The 14,777-nt window shown below is 43.4% G+C and overlaps 1 protein-coding gene across 1 annotated transcript; it reads left to right on the top strand.

Moving 5' to 3' along the window:
• The first annotated feature begins 603 nt into the window (after positions 1-603).
• RTRAF (RNA transcription, translation and transport factor) lies at positions 604-14,563 on the top strand. The gene is made up of 8 exons (XM_049828505.1): positions 604-758; positions 2,623-2,747; positions 4,298-4,397; positions 5,612-5,698; positions 6,829-6,917; positions 9,612-9,680; positions 13,449-13,497; positions 14,220-14,563. The coding sequence occupies exons 1-8, from the start codon at positions 698-700 to the stop codon at positions 14,372-14,374; spliced, it is 735 nt and encodes a 244-aa protein (XP_049684462.1). The 5' UTR covers positions 604-697; the 3' UTR covers positions 14,375-14,563.
• The last annotated feature ends 214 nt before the right edge of the window (positions 14,564-14,777 follow it).

Here is a 14,777-nt window from a genome sequence, read left to right as displayed (position 1 = left end):
GCCCAGAGCAGGGCCTAGCACGGTGGCTGGGGGCGACTGCCCCCAAAAACGCCCTCAAGGGGCACCAGGCCCCACGGCACCCTTCATGGTGGGGCTTGGGGGAGCCAGGGGCTGGCCCCAAAAGCCACCAGAGCATGCCCAGTAGCTGGGGGTGCCCATCCCGTCCCTGTGTGGGAGTCACTGGGCTGGACCCCCCCACACCCAAGGCCCTGCTGTCCCTCAAGTGGTGCCAGGGCAGATGTGGGGCAGATACGGGGTGGCAGAGGGCCATGGGGGGCCCGCCCCTCCCCCCGACCCCTATGCAGCTCTGGGCAGTGCTGTGAGGCTTGTCCCAGTGCTCTCCAGTACAGCCCAGCGCTCACCAGTACAACCCAGTGCTCGCCCCACAGCTCCCCACCGCGGCCTACGCACCGACCCAGGCCTGCCCTAGGCCCCGCCCCCCTCCCGCGCTAGGCCCCGCCCCTGTCGCTGTCCGCTCGCCGTCGTGTCAATAAAGCTGGATGAAGGGCCTCTTCCTCTCCCGGCAGCCCCTTCCGACTTCTGATTGGTAGCGGAGCCTGCCGCTCGCAGCACGCTGGCCAATGGGAAGGCAGAAAGCAGGGCGGGGGGGGTGTTCCTTCCTCTCCGGCCCGTAGAGCGGGGCGAGCGGCAGGGCCCGGCCGTCAGCGGAGTCGCCGCCGCCGGCGGTACCGGCGCCATGTTCCGCCGCAAGCTCTCAGCACTCGACTACCACAACCCGGCTGGCTTCAATTGCAGGGGTGAGGGGCTTGCGGCGGGGGGCCGCTGCACCGTGACTTCCTCCACCCACCCACCCCCCCCCCCTCCGCCTTCCCGCCGCTCTCCTCACGCACCGAAGGCCCCGGGCGGCCCCCCCCCCCCCCCCCCCCTCCCCCTCCGTCGCCACCTCAGGGTCCTTCTCCGAGGCCCCGGGGCTTCCCCGTTGTCATCTCGCCTCAGTTTCTCGGAAAATTGCCGCACTGAGCCCCGCGGTGTCTCCCGAGCCGGGGTGGGGGGGGTGGGGGGTGGTAATTTAAGGGCAGAAGTGCCTGCTGGGGTCTTGAGTGTTAGCGCAGCTCTCCGACCTCAGAAGTTTTAGCTGCAGCACAGTATTTAGGGAAAACCCCGAGTTTTCACCCGCACCCCCCAGGCATCGCAGCGGGTGTGTGTGAATTTCGGTGGCTCTTTGAGTGTCGTCTAGGAGCAGGGCGAAAGCGGAGATGCCATCCAGGGATTGAGAGTGTCGCTGCTGTTCGTGGCCTCCTCCCGTGAAGAGCCTTGGTTTATGTAACGCGAGGGACCGGAGCCACGCGTGCCACAGAAAACACCATCAGCTGCTGGGTTAACCTGACTATAGCCCTGGAGCCTGGCGTGTGTCCTCTACACAAAGCAAGGCAGAGACAGTGTGGTCAATAAGAGTAGTCTAGTAACACGATTAGAGCTGTTTTCTAATACACCGATACCTATCAATACTTTGATGTTTGATTTTTTTGCAACGCTTAGCTTTTTTTTCTTGCTTCAAAGGGCCCTGTAACAAGTGTATTTATCCGGTGTTATCAATTATAAGCTTCAGGTCATCTGTTTAATAGGTTGTCTTTCCTTCAGCGCTTCTGGTAGGCTCGCTTCTCTTTCAAGAGACATTGTCTGCTGGCATCTTTTGTTGTGGGTCTTAAGTTTCTTATGGTTAACGTTCCTTTTTTTTTTTCTTTAAGGTTCATTTTGTCAGTGTAGAAGTTTTAAAAGGTCTTACTGAAAGCTTTCCTTCGCATGTGTTGTGACCATGTCTCTGTTTCTTAGAACACATTTGATAGAAGTAGGGTACTTCTATCTCTTGGAAGACTCTTTCGAGAAGCAGAAGTATCATTCTTGTCCCTGATAGGGAAAATTATGTTCTTACCCCACTCTGAGATGCAGGAAGATATTAAATTCATTGACTTGGGATATTAAAGCTCATCCAAAGCCAAAATATCCCAGCTGGTTTTTGAGGGGCCAGTGATACCCTACAGCTGTGATCTGCTGTGTCCAGAAGTGAATTCTGTCACTAAAGCGCAGGTGCAGGCTAATTGCTTTGTCCAATATGAATATTTTTGTTTGGACTTCAGTCTGTGTATTGTGGAATTCCAGCTTCCAAATAATGAGATGTTGGGTCAACAACCAAGAAGAGTTGAGTCAACAGTGAAGGAAGAAAATATCTTTGCACAGTCACGAGATGTGTGTGTTGCTCTTTGGAAGAGACGGGGGGGTTACTGCTACATGTAACATGTTTGTCCAGATAACGGGGTTAGGAACTGAATTTCTCTACCATTGTTCCACCTTTCTGTCTTCACTTAATAGGCTATAACTGTGTTCCCAATAAAAACAATCTGTTGGTTGGTGTCTTTTCGTGTAGTCGGTCAACGATAGCCAATTCGAAGTGACTGGAAAAATGAAAAACACTCAGTGTTGAGTTTTGGTCAGATGTTATCCTGGAATATGTGATTTTAGTATTAGATATGTCTTTCTTTATGGTAAGATTTGAAGGGGCTCAGGGGTGCCAGTATTTGTATGAATTGGATCAAAACTTAAAGGCTTGGTTTTGCTCTTAAGATATCAGTTAATTCTTGCTTTGTTTACTTCTCCCGACAGATGAAACAGAATTCAGAAATTTTATTGTCTGGCTCGAAGACCAGAAAATCAGACATTACAAGATTGAGGACCGAGGAAATTTAAGAAACATACACAGTGATGACTGGCCCAAATCGTTTGAAAAGGTAATTCATGGTTTCAAACACAATTTTAAATGATGATGTAAATGACAATTAACAGCTGCTCTAGTTGCTGAATGTGAATGACTCTAAATATTTGTCCTGTCTCTGAAGTTTTACATTTCTAGGAATTGAAATGTATTATTGAAGCCAAACTGTAGGAGTTAAGATGGTAGAACTGTTTGTACATAATTTTCACTCAGCTTTGTTCTTGCAATAGGCTGGATATCCATCCTAATCTTTTTTTTTGCTTGATTTGATTCAGCTCTTAGAGTAGAAGGAAGATTTGACTACAAATGCACAGTTTTGTCTGTATTAATGATTCTTGTGTACCAAAAGGAAAATGGATTAGGCTAATGTAGGCTTTGGAAGCATGTGGAAGAAAGCTACTGCAGTTCGTCTCTGCACCTCTTTGTTATTTTAGATAGATGATTTTCCACTGCTAGTGCAAAGCATGGCAAGCAGCCTTTGTTTTGCAAGTGATGTTTTGAGTGCTCGTGTTTTGAGTCACCACAGGGCTGTTGAGCTTTTCCTCTTGGTTCCCATTTCCTTTCTCTCCCAACAGCCCTGTGATGAGCTGAAAATGCTGCTCCATAACACTCAGTGCCCATTCATCTCAGGTTTTTTCCCCTGGAACCACTTGCCTTGCTCACTGCCCAGGAGGATTGTAGTTGCAGTGCTCATGCTTTGCAGGGGGAAGCCTCAAGCATTCTAATATCACGTACATAAATGTATGTGCTATTAGAATTTACTGGCAGCTGGCACTGTTGTGGTATTGGTGGTATCTTTCTTGGCTTGGCCAGACTGTCCTTCTCTGTGTGCCTGCAAGGGGATCCCTGCCTGCTAGTGCTCTCCAGCCCCTGGTGCCCTTTCCCTCCATGCTGCTGCTGCTGCTGGAGTAGAGGCTGTGTGGCACTTCTCTCCCTCCAGCAAAGGGGCACAGCAGAATGTGACTATGTCCTGGACTTCGGGAGTCTTGGCAGCAGGCTGGGCTGGGTCCTGTGTTATGGCTTCAGAAGAGCAGAGACAGTGTCCCAGCTCCATTTCATCCTCTCTTGTACACAATCCCTAAGAAAGGGAAAATTACTTTTGCTGCCCCTCGGAATCTTCTGATATCAGTATTGTCAAAGCCTTAGGTAGCATCGTTCCTCCTTCCTGCTTCAGAGGGGAAGTTTTTGCTGTAATTCGTTCTCTGTCCTTCTCCTTTCCCTTGCCTCCACTCTACTGTGTAAAATGAACAGAGAGCAAAGAAAGAGGTATTTTGGTTTCTCTGGCTGCAGTCTGACAATGAATAACATGAGTAACATTCATTAAAAAGTAGGTGCCATTACTAAATGGCAGCCTTGAGTTAGCAGTGGACTGGAGTGCTCTAAAACGCCTCGGATGGATTAGATGCCACAGCAGAACATTTCACAATAATGCTTCTTCTTAATAACTGTCTTCTATCAACTGTAAGGTCTGTGGGAAAGTGACTGTTTACAAAACAGTTCTGTGCTCCTGGCTAATTCCTACAGGTCAATAACATCTATTTGTTTTCTTCTCTTTCTACTCTGCAGTATATGAAAGACGTAAACTGTCCTTTCAAAATACAAGAACGGCAAGAAACAGTGGACTGGCTTCTCGGCTTAGCGGTTAGGCTCGAGTATGGAGATAATGGTATGGGTGAATACCTTTAGTATTTCAAAATGATAGGGAAGTGTGTTTTTTCTGTTTGATTTTATGAAGTATTCATCAAATTAAGATAATGTCAGAAGTATATATTGTTTTCTTTAAAAAATGAAAATACAATTCCATCTGCTTGGTTTTGCACCATATTCAGACGTGAACTGTTTCTCATCAGCTCCTGTGGGACAGTGCAGTAGCTTACTTGCATTTATTACTTTATTTCTGAATATAGCAAAGCACACTATGTATTTATACCCTTCTCCCTGTGGGTTTGCCTTTATGAGAACTTACTCTAAAGTGTATTAAATGCATTTTCTTTAGTACTACATTTATTCAAATAAGTTATTCTTAGACCCTCGTTTCACAGGGAGTAGATCTGGAACCCTTGGGAACTAGGGCAAGGTTATGAAAAAGTTGACTTAAATCTCAACAGTCAGCAGCGTTTTCATTTCCTTATAGTGACAGTGCAGATACAAATGTAATTACTGGTGGCAAACGTAATAATAGCCAAAGTACTGTTTTCTGTTGTCTTGAATTCCTGCAGGGCTGAGCTCTGCCCAAGGCAGGGATGGGATATACATATCTGCAATCTGTAGAGCTGGTTCTCAGTCCCTCATGATGGAGAAAGTGAGCTGCCTGTGACTTGGGGGTACATGAAGATGCAGGAGCCAGGAGGTCCCATCCTCAAAAGGCTTGAAAAACCCCTCTGTGGATGGTAGATGAATGCTACAGTCTTTATAAAACAAAGCCTTCACTGGAAATGTTTTACTTGCTGATCAGAACCAACTTCAATCTGTAGTTCTTGAGCTCTGCATATGCTGCTGATTGAGGCAGAGGGCCAATGCTAGTTGAACTGATGGATTTTAAGAGCAGTAGAACTGTAAGGTGCAGCTTGTTCAGCCTTCTGGGATAAAGACTGTAGGAAGAGCCTTAATCAAGAACGTAATGCGCTACGTAGGTGTGGAGCATGCTCTGATGCTGCTTTGGATAGCACATAAGCTCTCTGCAGATGGAAGCTGTTAGGGTAGCTCACTAGAATGCCAGCCTTTGGAGACCTTAGTAGGGAGCCCAAAACATTAGCGTATAAGCCCAGAAGGCTCTTGGGCAATTACCACAACCCAAAAATACAGCTATCGCAAACTACAGCTTGGCTCTAAACCGTTTGTCATTAGCTCTAATGGTGTTCATGTTTGCTTCTTTAACAGCTGATAAGTATAAGGATTCTACCCCGGATGGTGCTAAAAATACTGACAATACAGCAAAAAATGCAGAACCACTGATTAACTTGGATGGTAAGTGTGCAACAACCTACTGTATGGATGCGTCATAAGTGAATGTGTTCCACGGCCTGTATGGTGTTCTTCAGATTTTAAGTTGTTATAATGCTGTGATGCGTACAACTTTTTAAAGCCCCATTTAAATCTTTAGGAATGCAGAGTTCATATATTCTATTACTGCTGGCTGAAACTGCCTCTCTGTGAACAGTGTTTTGAGAGTTATATTGAGTTCTTTGCCCTTGGCTGCGTTCCTACTGAAGGAAAGAGGAACTGCTCCATGTGAATTGCAGGTGTCTGGATGTGCACTGATGCAGAACTTTTCCTGTTAGGAAAAAGGGGAAGGGCAGAGGGGAGGATATTTTGCAGCAGAATGAGATGCCCGGAGACTTGATCAGATATGAGTAAGTTGGGAGGGCTCTTACCAGGCAGCGAGGAAGCAGCTGAAGGGTGTTTACCTTAACAGCTTTGCAGAGAGCTCTGTAAGACATAGTGCTTACTGTGGGTTAGGGTGAAATAGCAAGATACCTTTTGACTATAGGCTCTTAACATATCTTTAAAAAAAAAAAAAAGCTTAAGGAAACAGGATGGCAAGCCGTTATCTTCAATACCGTCACGTATTACGTGTTGGCTCAGTCTTCCCCAGCTGTAATTTTCTTGACTGCTAGGCACATTCACAATAAATGGAAGTGGTGGAAAATAGCTACTAAAATTAGCCCTAAATCCCCCAAGTCTTGTCTCGTTGCTCCTTTTACAAAAAGACAGCTAGGAATTGCTCCTACCCTCACCCAGCCAGCACAGTTCTGCTCTGCAGTGATAGAAAGGTAGATAAAAGAGAATACCTTCATGTAACTGGTTTTATTTTCAAAGACTCAACACAGGTTTCCTGTGCTGTAGGACATACACAATGTGTTTGGCATTGAAAACAGTGCTGTTTGTGCTGGGATGGTGTTCTGCAACCTGGTTAGAAGGCATAGTGCACACTTTGATCGTCTTGTAGCCAGACTAAGTGGTTGCTCATTGCTGTGTATCCGCAGCCTTGCCCATCCTTGAGAGCAATCCAATATCATGGAGTCAGGAAGCCAATTCTGTCTTTTGGAGCCAGTTAAACTAGCATATATATTTAATTGTGATGATTATTTTTACAGTGAATAATCCTGATTTTAAGGCTGGAGTGATGGCTTTAGCTAATCTGCTTCAAATTCAGCGACATGATGATTACTTGGTAATGCTTAAGGTGAGTTTCACTGTCTTCAGACCTCCTTTCTTCCTCCTTTCCCCCAGTGTAATAGCTTGTGGTGCAGAGTTACTGATAACTATGACTTTTTAGGCACAAGTAGAAAGTAAAACTCATCCTGTGTGTGTCTTTTCAAGCAGATAAGAACACAGAATATAAGTTATGGAAATTAATGCAGGGATAATTAACTTGGTAAACAGTTCAATTGTGGCTGAGTTCCTGGGATTGCAACACTGAGAACTGTTCAGAATTTGAAGTGCTCTAGGTTAGCTGAAGTACTGCTTTATGTGTTTTTAATGAACCTCAGAAATGTTGAGGAACACACTCAAAGGAGAAGATTGTATTCCAATGCTAGAAATTAAGAGAAATTTGAAAACATAGAGGCTAAGTGATGCAGAGGATGTTTTAAAACAAAACATCTTAGGGAGGGGCCACAGTTAAAAGCTTCCTCCTCCTTTTGGTCCTGTGAACTGTTTACTCCTTGTCATTACTGAAGTCAGTTTAGTTTAGTCTTGACAACTAATCACAGCTTTTAAATGCACTAAATAGGCTAATTAATTTTCTATAGCACCTTTTTTATGACTTTCAGAAAATTTGTGACTTACTGGCAGATCTCTGTAGTTATCTCTATGTTTTGGGTCGAACCTGTACTGTATTTTTGAAGTACTGTATTTACTGAGACTGTAGCAATCCTGAGTTCCTACCTGATAGTGTCATAGTATGGAAATAAGCTCAGTTTTGCTCGGCACCAAAATAAACTCATTTCACTGGAAAAACAATAAGGTACATTCATTACAGTAGCTGTGATATTTGCTAAACTTATTTTGGAGGAACTAAATGCTGTGGGTATTGAAGTTATATAGTGTGTGTAAATCTGTAACTGGTATACTTAAACAGTATTATCATGCTAGCCTGGTTTCGTAAGGAAATGATGTCCTGCAGTTATCCCAACTACTTTCTCATTCTCTCCAGTATGGTATCCTCCTTTGCCTTCCCAATAGCTTTTGAACTCTTCATCAATCTTTAAAGCGTGGTAGAGATCTCTTATATCAAACCCCTACAAAAAAACCCAACCCAAAACCCTACAAAAATCGGTGAAAAGGGATATCAGGTAGAGAGAGAAGAAACCCTGTGAATGGCGATGTTGAGGATCTGCAGCATGAGCTCAGCTGTTATTAGGCAGACTTCCTTCAGGTCGTCTTACAGGATTGTCTTGAGGCTAGCAAACTTTTTCTGGGTTCATCTGATTTGGTACTAGAAACTCGAAGAGATAGCAGAATGTGTTTTCTGCATAAATACATTTACATTTCTGTCACTATTTCTACATTTCTAGTCTCACTATTTTCAGACAGAAGAGGTTGGACAAAACCACCAGCCTGAATTTTTTTGCTTTTAATTACAGTGAGAATAGATTCCTGCAATGGCAATTCATGTTACATGAACAACAGCAATGCTGGCTTTCAGGCTAAGATAGTATTAGAATGTGTCATTGAAACTCATTAATTCTACACCACAGTAAGCAGGTTTGCAGTGTGCGTGCGGAGAATTATGATCCCTATTCAGGCTTCAACACTCAGGAGTGGATGCTTAGGGAAGGCTAAACTGTGCAAGTGTGCCACAGACATCTGGCCAGACATTGGCCAAAGTGAGCAGAGAGATATTTGGAGTCCCATTTTATTAATTTAAATCTGGCAAGTTGATCAGAAAGCATCTGTGTATCACAGTTGGATATCCTTTTTCTGATGCAAAAAGCACTCAGAATTTTCTAATACAAGGTCTGGTTTCACTGCTGGAATTTAAAGTTAAACTCCTCATCAAATCACTCTTTTGTCCAGGCTACTCCCTTCAGTTAGAAAGATTTCTAGAAGTATTCAGTGGCAACTTTCTAGTACTGTTTCAACTTCAATCATGACCAAAACTGGGAGAAATCTTTGGGGAGAGATATGAAGCACTAAGACTGCTTCTGTCACATTTGGCTACTCATCAGGAAAAGTCTGAGGAATGTGTTTGACAGACCCAGTTCTTTCTGGTGGAAGTCTGCCTGCATGGTATTCATTCAGTTATTTTTAGAGGCATTTACAGCTGTAGGTATCAGTAACTGATATCTCTGATCTGATTTCATGCTATGTGCTGGAGCCAGTAGAAACAGATGAGCAGCAGGATTGTTAAAATTGAGGCTGTTCTTGTTCCTGTGTCTAAGAATAATTCCTTTCTGTTCTCAGTCTTTTTAAAACCTGGGTGGGTAGCCTTGCTCCAGGTTTCTCTGCATGTGGGAGATGGTTCAGCATCTACTAAAAGGTGTCGATAGCAGGATTTCCTTCCTGAAGCAGCTGTATTGCAGCGGCATTAAAGATGTGTGGTCTCAGAAAAATAAAAATGGTGCTGCTGTACTGTTCCTAGTACCTTGCAGTTTCTGGCCCAGTAGTGGCAGAAATTAAGTTTAATGTCCTTGTCTCTTCTGGTTAAGCTGCCTTCCTGCAGCCAAAGAGACTACACCCGTGTAAGATACTACTCGCAAAGAATAATGCTATTTGAAAAGATTTAAGGACTGAAGGAGTTTTCCAAAAAGTCTTTCACAAAGCTGTGGGTTTGAGATTATGCTAGGTTCTAATCTTGGCTCCTTTTCCCTTGGAATTGCCGAGAAATACATCAAGACATAAATTAATTACTCTCACCTTTAAATGTTTCCTCTAGGCAATTCGCATCTTGGTTCAAGAGCGCTTGACGCAGGACGCCATAGCGAAGGCCAGTCAGTCCAAGGAGGTTTGTACATATGCTGCATGAATCTAGTGTTAATTATTCCATGTCAAGTAAAGAAGTGTAAGTATAAATGTCTGCCATCTCAGTCAAAACCAGTTCTGTTTAAACACTTTGTTTAGGAGCATGGTGGAAACTTGCTTTATCTTCGCTGTCCTGATTCTACAAGACCCAGAGGATTATGGAGAGCAGTATACAAAGCTCTTTTTGTTTCAGATTAATACAAATATATGTACCTGTGTGATATATCATGTAAATAGCTGTTCCCTATCTTAAGTTATTTGCTACAGGGTTACCCTTACTGTTCAGTGCAGCATGTCTACAGTATGAGAAGAAATGTATGACCTGGCTTTTCCTTGGAATTCGCAGCATTGGCTGCGTAAACAGGTTGAAACTTTCCTTGTATGGAGTGTTTTGCTTCATACGCACACCTTGTACGTGTTTGAGGGTGGGGATGTTGGACATCCAACTCCTTCCTCCCCTCACCCCCTTCCCCAAAAAGAGGTGGTGAAGGAAACTTATGCACTTAAACCTCAGATTTTGCAGAATTATTTTCTAGCCACAGGCTGTTGTGTGTCTAAGATGTTCCAGGGGATGACTGTGGTTTTTCAGATTGGTGGTTCTTAAACATCCCAGTTCTCCAGCTCTTCTCTCTGGCATTTGGTGCAGCAGCTGCTGGCATTGGGTCTTGGGCACAGCTAAGGAAGGCAGCCTCTCCTGCCCTGCAGGTGTATGTTTAGAAGTGTCCCTGCTAAAGCGACTGGATCTGGTCAAAGACCGCAAGTCCCTTCATCTTTTCTGGCAGCTGCTCAGAACAGTCCAGGCTTTATTTATTATCATAACACTGCTTACGGTGTTTACTAAGTGGCAATCGCAGGTGCTCTGAGTTGCAGTGCAGTAAGTGCCAGAAGTGTTGGAACAGTAAATCAAAGCTTTGGTCTTGTATATCCATAAAACGATTAAAAGAGCAGGAAAATATGAAAGCAGCTGAGACCGCTGTAGTCATTTTAGGTTCAGTAACTAATGTTAATAAAAAGCTGCTTTTAGCTGCTGTTTACATAGCTGTGCAGCTGATATGCAGGGATCAAAATGGGGTTTTCTGTGTGTTTGGCAGAACTAGCTTCTGTGAAGAACAATGAATTTTTTTCATGACAAAGTGTTCTTCATATTTGATAGGTTCTCAAAGTGTGGTCAAGTCTGAGCTTGAAATGTCAGCGTGTCACTGAATGTGATATATGGCATTGGGAGTGTATTCTCATTTGGGGTGCTAAATTTCAAGTGGGATGGAGAAAAGGGAGCACGTTGGAGGCAGGAAAACAGCTTTATCTGTGCCAACAGCGATCGTCAACATTGTAATGTACCAGATGAATGAAGAAAATATCTTAAAAGCAGAGGGGATAGCTGGGTTGCAGGATAGAAGGAGAGGAAAAATAAACCTCTGCTTCTGACTTTGGCCAGCTTGCTAATGGTCAAAATAGTAGCCACTGACACTTTGTGTATTAAGCCTTGTGCCTGGCAACAGGTTATAAATGTCTGACTGCTGCATGGCGGATGACTTAATATACAAAATGTCACGAGTTGCATTCTTGACAATATCAAGGTAGAGTGGGGAAAAGATAAAATAGATACATATCCTTCTGTCAGAGAACATTTCTGTATGACGGCTATGCTGAGGAAGCTTACACTGCTGTGCTTGTGGTTTAAATGTATCAAATAAAATTAGATTTATTTGTTGGTTTGTCAAGGTACGGTTTTCAAGGTAAGACACGACACTTTTCTTTTTTAGATTATATTTTGAATGGCTGGCAATTCAATGTGCTTGGTGTCTAGACAGGATTCAGATTTATACCAACGGACTCATCAGCTGTCCTTCTGGGCTTTCCTTGCCTGATGAGTGTATCCTAGGTAGGATCAAGTACAACAAATGCCCTTCAGGATCACTTTAAGGATGCTCCCAAAGTCTATACCTGGGGCATATCTGAAAGCACAACAAAGTGGGTACATTTTACCCCTACTCTGAAATCCAGAAACTTTTTTTTCCTCTCGCTCCCCGGGAATTGAGCTTTGCTGTTGACACTTCCACTTACAGGGGAGATGGTTGCAGTGGTCAGGTCCATTACAAGTGTTTTGTGCAGCAATTTCAAATTATATTTTTGGGGAATGATGCTGTGAGATGAAGTAGTCTGTGTAGTTACAGATTTAAAGGCACTCTTCATTTCATTCCCTGTTTGAAGCTGCTGTGCAATTGAGCATGTGCTTGTTGTAGTTGTAGCAGCAGTGGATGCCTGCACAGCCCAGCACCTGCTATGAGACCGCCGCTATGGGCTGCGGGGCTTGGGAAAGGCCAGTCTACTGCTCTGTTAAAGACAGCTTCCAGCAGCCAAAAAGGAGCTAACATATGGGGGGGGGGGGTGGGAGGAAGACGGGGAAGGTAATGCTGTGCTACCAGGGTGTCTCAGATACCACTTCTGAAGGTGCCACTGTGGTCGCTCAGCATTGGAGGTGCCTGAAGTGGCCGTGGGGAATTCATCCACAAAGAACCGGCTGAATCAATGTTTTGCTGCTCACGTGGCTCTGAGAACACACTAGGGTGGCAATGAGCTCTTTGCAGCCTGAAGTATAAACCTGATTTCTTAAAAAGTATATGTATGAAGTCTGATATTGCTGGAATCTGTCTGAAGTGGCATTCTTATCAACAAGCAGGTTAGATTTTAACAATGGAGATGTATTTTTAAGATTGCAGTTGAACATTCATTTTGTTGTAAAGGCCATGGAAAAGAACCACTTTCTGAAAAAGGGGTAATTCTAATGAGTTACAGTCACCATTTTGTGTTTAGTTTGTGTTTTGATCAGCTCAGTTTTTCTATGTGTATATAAAAGCCTTTGAAACAAATCCTCACTGTTCAGAAGGTTTACAGCCCCATCGTTGTAGAAACTAATGGTATCAAACTTGAATGTTTTTGTCGTGCCAAATGCAAGGCATTTGGCAAATATGCCAAGGCAAATGTTGAAAAAAGTTCCAGAGGTAGTAAAAGCAAATTCTAAGATTTGCATTGTTTAAATCTAATTTTATGTGCATGTTGAAACATGGTGAATGAGTATTTAGCATGACTGCTCCTCCACAGCTGGAGAGAGTAAGGGAAAGAGAGCAGTGCTTATAAATGACCACTAATAAGACTTTTCCTTGTACTGTCTTAATAGAGCAAGTGTTTAGAAAATTGGATGTTTAGCTTTATTCGTAAGCTTAAGACTTGAGAAAACACTTCTGGGGATGTTGATGGAGGTTGTGAGTTCAGTGCTTGAAAAACTATCTTGATTTTCTTTATTTTTGCAACTCCTTCAAATCAGCCAGTGCTTTGAAAACAGCAGCTGTTTGAAGGGAATAGTTTCTCAGAAAGCCTAGTTTGTGCATGCTTTTTGTTTGTCCGGGTAGTGTTGTTGCTGGATTGGGTGTTCTCTCGCAGTACTGTTGTTAGCCTTTTAAGGATTGAATGTGGGCAGTTGTGTATCCAATGGGTTTCGCTTGACAAGTAGGGGGTTTATTAAGCATGAAGAGTTTTTTCTTTATTGATACTCTGGGTTTTGATGTTTCAGGACACAAAGGCAGTCGTGTGTAATCAAGCATGATGACTTTTCAAAGTTGTCATATGTCTATATAAGCAAAACTCAAGTGTCCTCTCCTCTAGAGTTACCTGCTGTAGTACTTGATTTTGTTTTCCAAACATGCAAAATGACATTTCCAATTGTATTTGAACATGCTTTTTCTTTTTAAAGGGTTTGCCTGTTGCTTTAGAAAAGCACATTCTTGGTTTTGACACCGGAGGTAAGCAGTTCTCTTAATGTTACTTTTAAATAGTGATGTTTGACTTTTGACAAAGTATATTACTGTCAAATACGTAGCTAATGCGTACAGTAAAAAAGCCTGTGGTGGAAAGAATTGCTCCCTCCCAGCTTGTTATTTACGAGCACTCCTGAGCATTTTGTCTTGGAACAGAAAAGCATAAATCTTAGCTGTGGAATATGTTGTTTTAGAGTAATGTTTAAATAACAGCTTTTAATGGCAGCCACGTTTGCAAGTGGAAGGAATGCTGCTTGCTACTGTTGTCTTGCAAATCTTGCTTCTACCAGCAGAGGACCTCTGTGCTGCTTCTGTGTGTTTTAGCTGCATAATTTACCTAAAATCTAATCGGAGGCAGTGCAAGTTGGCATGACCTGATAGATTATTTTGTAAGCAATAGCCTGATGACCTGGGACTCCACTAGTCTGGCTTCACTTTTGCCCCATGCACACCTAAATTACTACTCAAAATGCTTCATACTGACCCGACTTGGCTGTGGATTACTGTGAGGGCTGCAGGAAGCCGGAGCGAGGTTTTGCAGAGCACCCTGTCCCTCTCTAGCAGCAGGGAAGGTTGTTTCCTATTTCAAGTATGAAAACCACAAGCATGAATGAAGCGCAGAGCATTAACTTAGATTAGGCTTTTCTTAAGACCTTCCTGTCAGATGAAAATGACTGATACGACTTCTCTTTCTGCAACTCACTCAGATGCTGTTCTCAATGAAGCTGCCCAAATTCTCCGACTGCTGCATATAGAGGAGCTCCGAGAGCTGCAAACAAAAATTAATGAAGCAATTGTAGCAGTTCAGGCGATTATTGCTGATCCCAAGACGGACCACAGACTGGGGAAAGTTGGGAGATGAACAGATAAAGGCTTTTAGTCTCTTGTGTACTTAGTACAATTAGGAACTACGTACAACCCTGTACAACTCTGGCATGCAGTTTGAAATGGTATTACTTTACTGTTTTGAAAGAAAGCAGGAAATTGAATTCTGACTTCTAATGAGTTACCATTTTTCTTTAAATAAATGAAGTTGGGGAAAATAGACAAATTGTTCTGATTAGCTCTGAGTTGGCAAGTACGACTTTTTCATTGTGTTTGGCTTTGTGTTGAGAAGGGAGTGTTACATAAAGGCTCTGCAGATTCCTCTTTTGCTGAGGTCCTGCCATATGAACAGCTTGCTCCTTGCTTGCTTGCTGCGTCTCCACAGTCTACCCTACAACTGAAATATTTAAAAACTAAATCCAAAGGGAAACTTAAAACAA

Source organism: Accipiter gentilis, chromosome 25, assembly GCF_929443795.1.
Source record: "Accipiter gentilis chromosome 25, bAccGen1.1, whole genome shotgun sequence".
In the NCBI taxonomy this organism is placed as follows: Eukaryota; Metazoa; Chordata; class Aves; order Accipitriformes; family Accipitridae; genus Astur; species Astur gentilis.
Note: the sequence above shows the minus strand (reverse complement) of the source record. Positions and strands in the feature narration are given on the sequence as shown.

Coding starts and splice junctions, on each gene's coding strand:
- RTRAF (XM_049828505.1), top strand. CDS start 698: ATGTTCCGCCGCAAGCTCTCAGCACTCGACTACCACAACCCGGCTGGC. Junction 9,681..13,448: donor AGGCCAGTCAGTCCAAGGAG/GTTTGTACATAT, acceptor TTCTTTTTAAAG/GGTTTGCCTGTTGCTTTAGA. Junction 13,498..14,219: donor TCTTGGTTTTGACACCGGAG/GTAAGCAGTTCT, acceptor CAACTCACTCAG/ATGCTGTTCTCAATGAAGCT.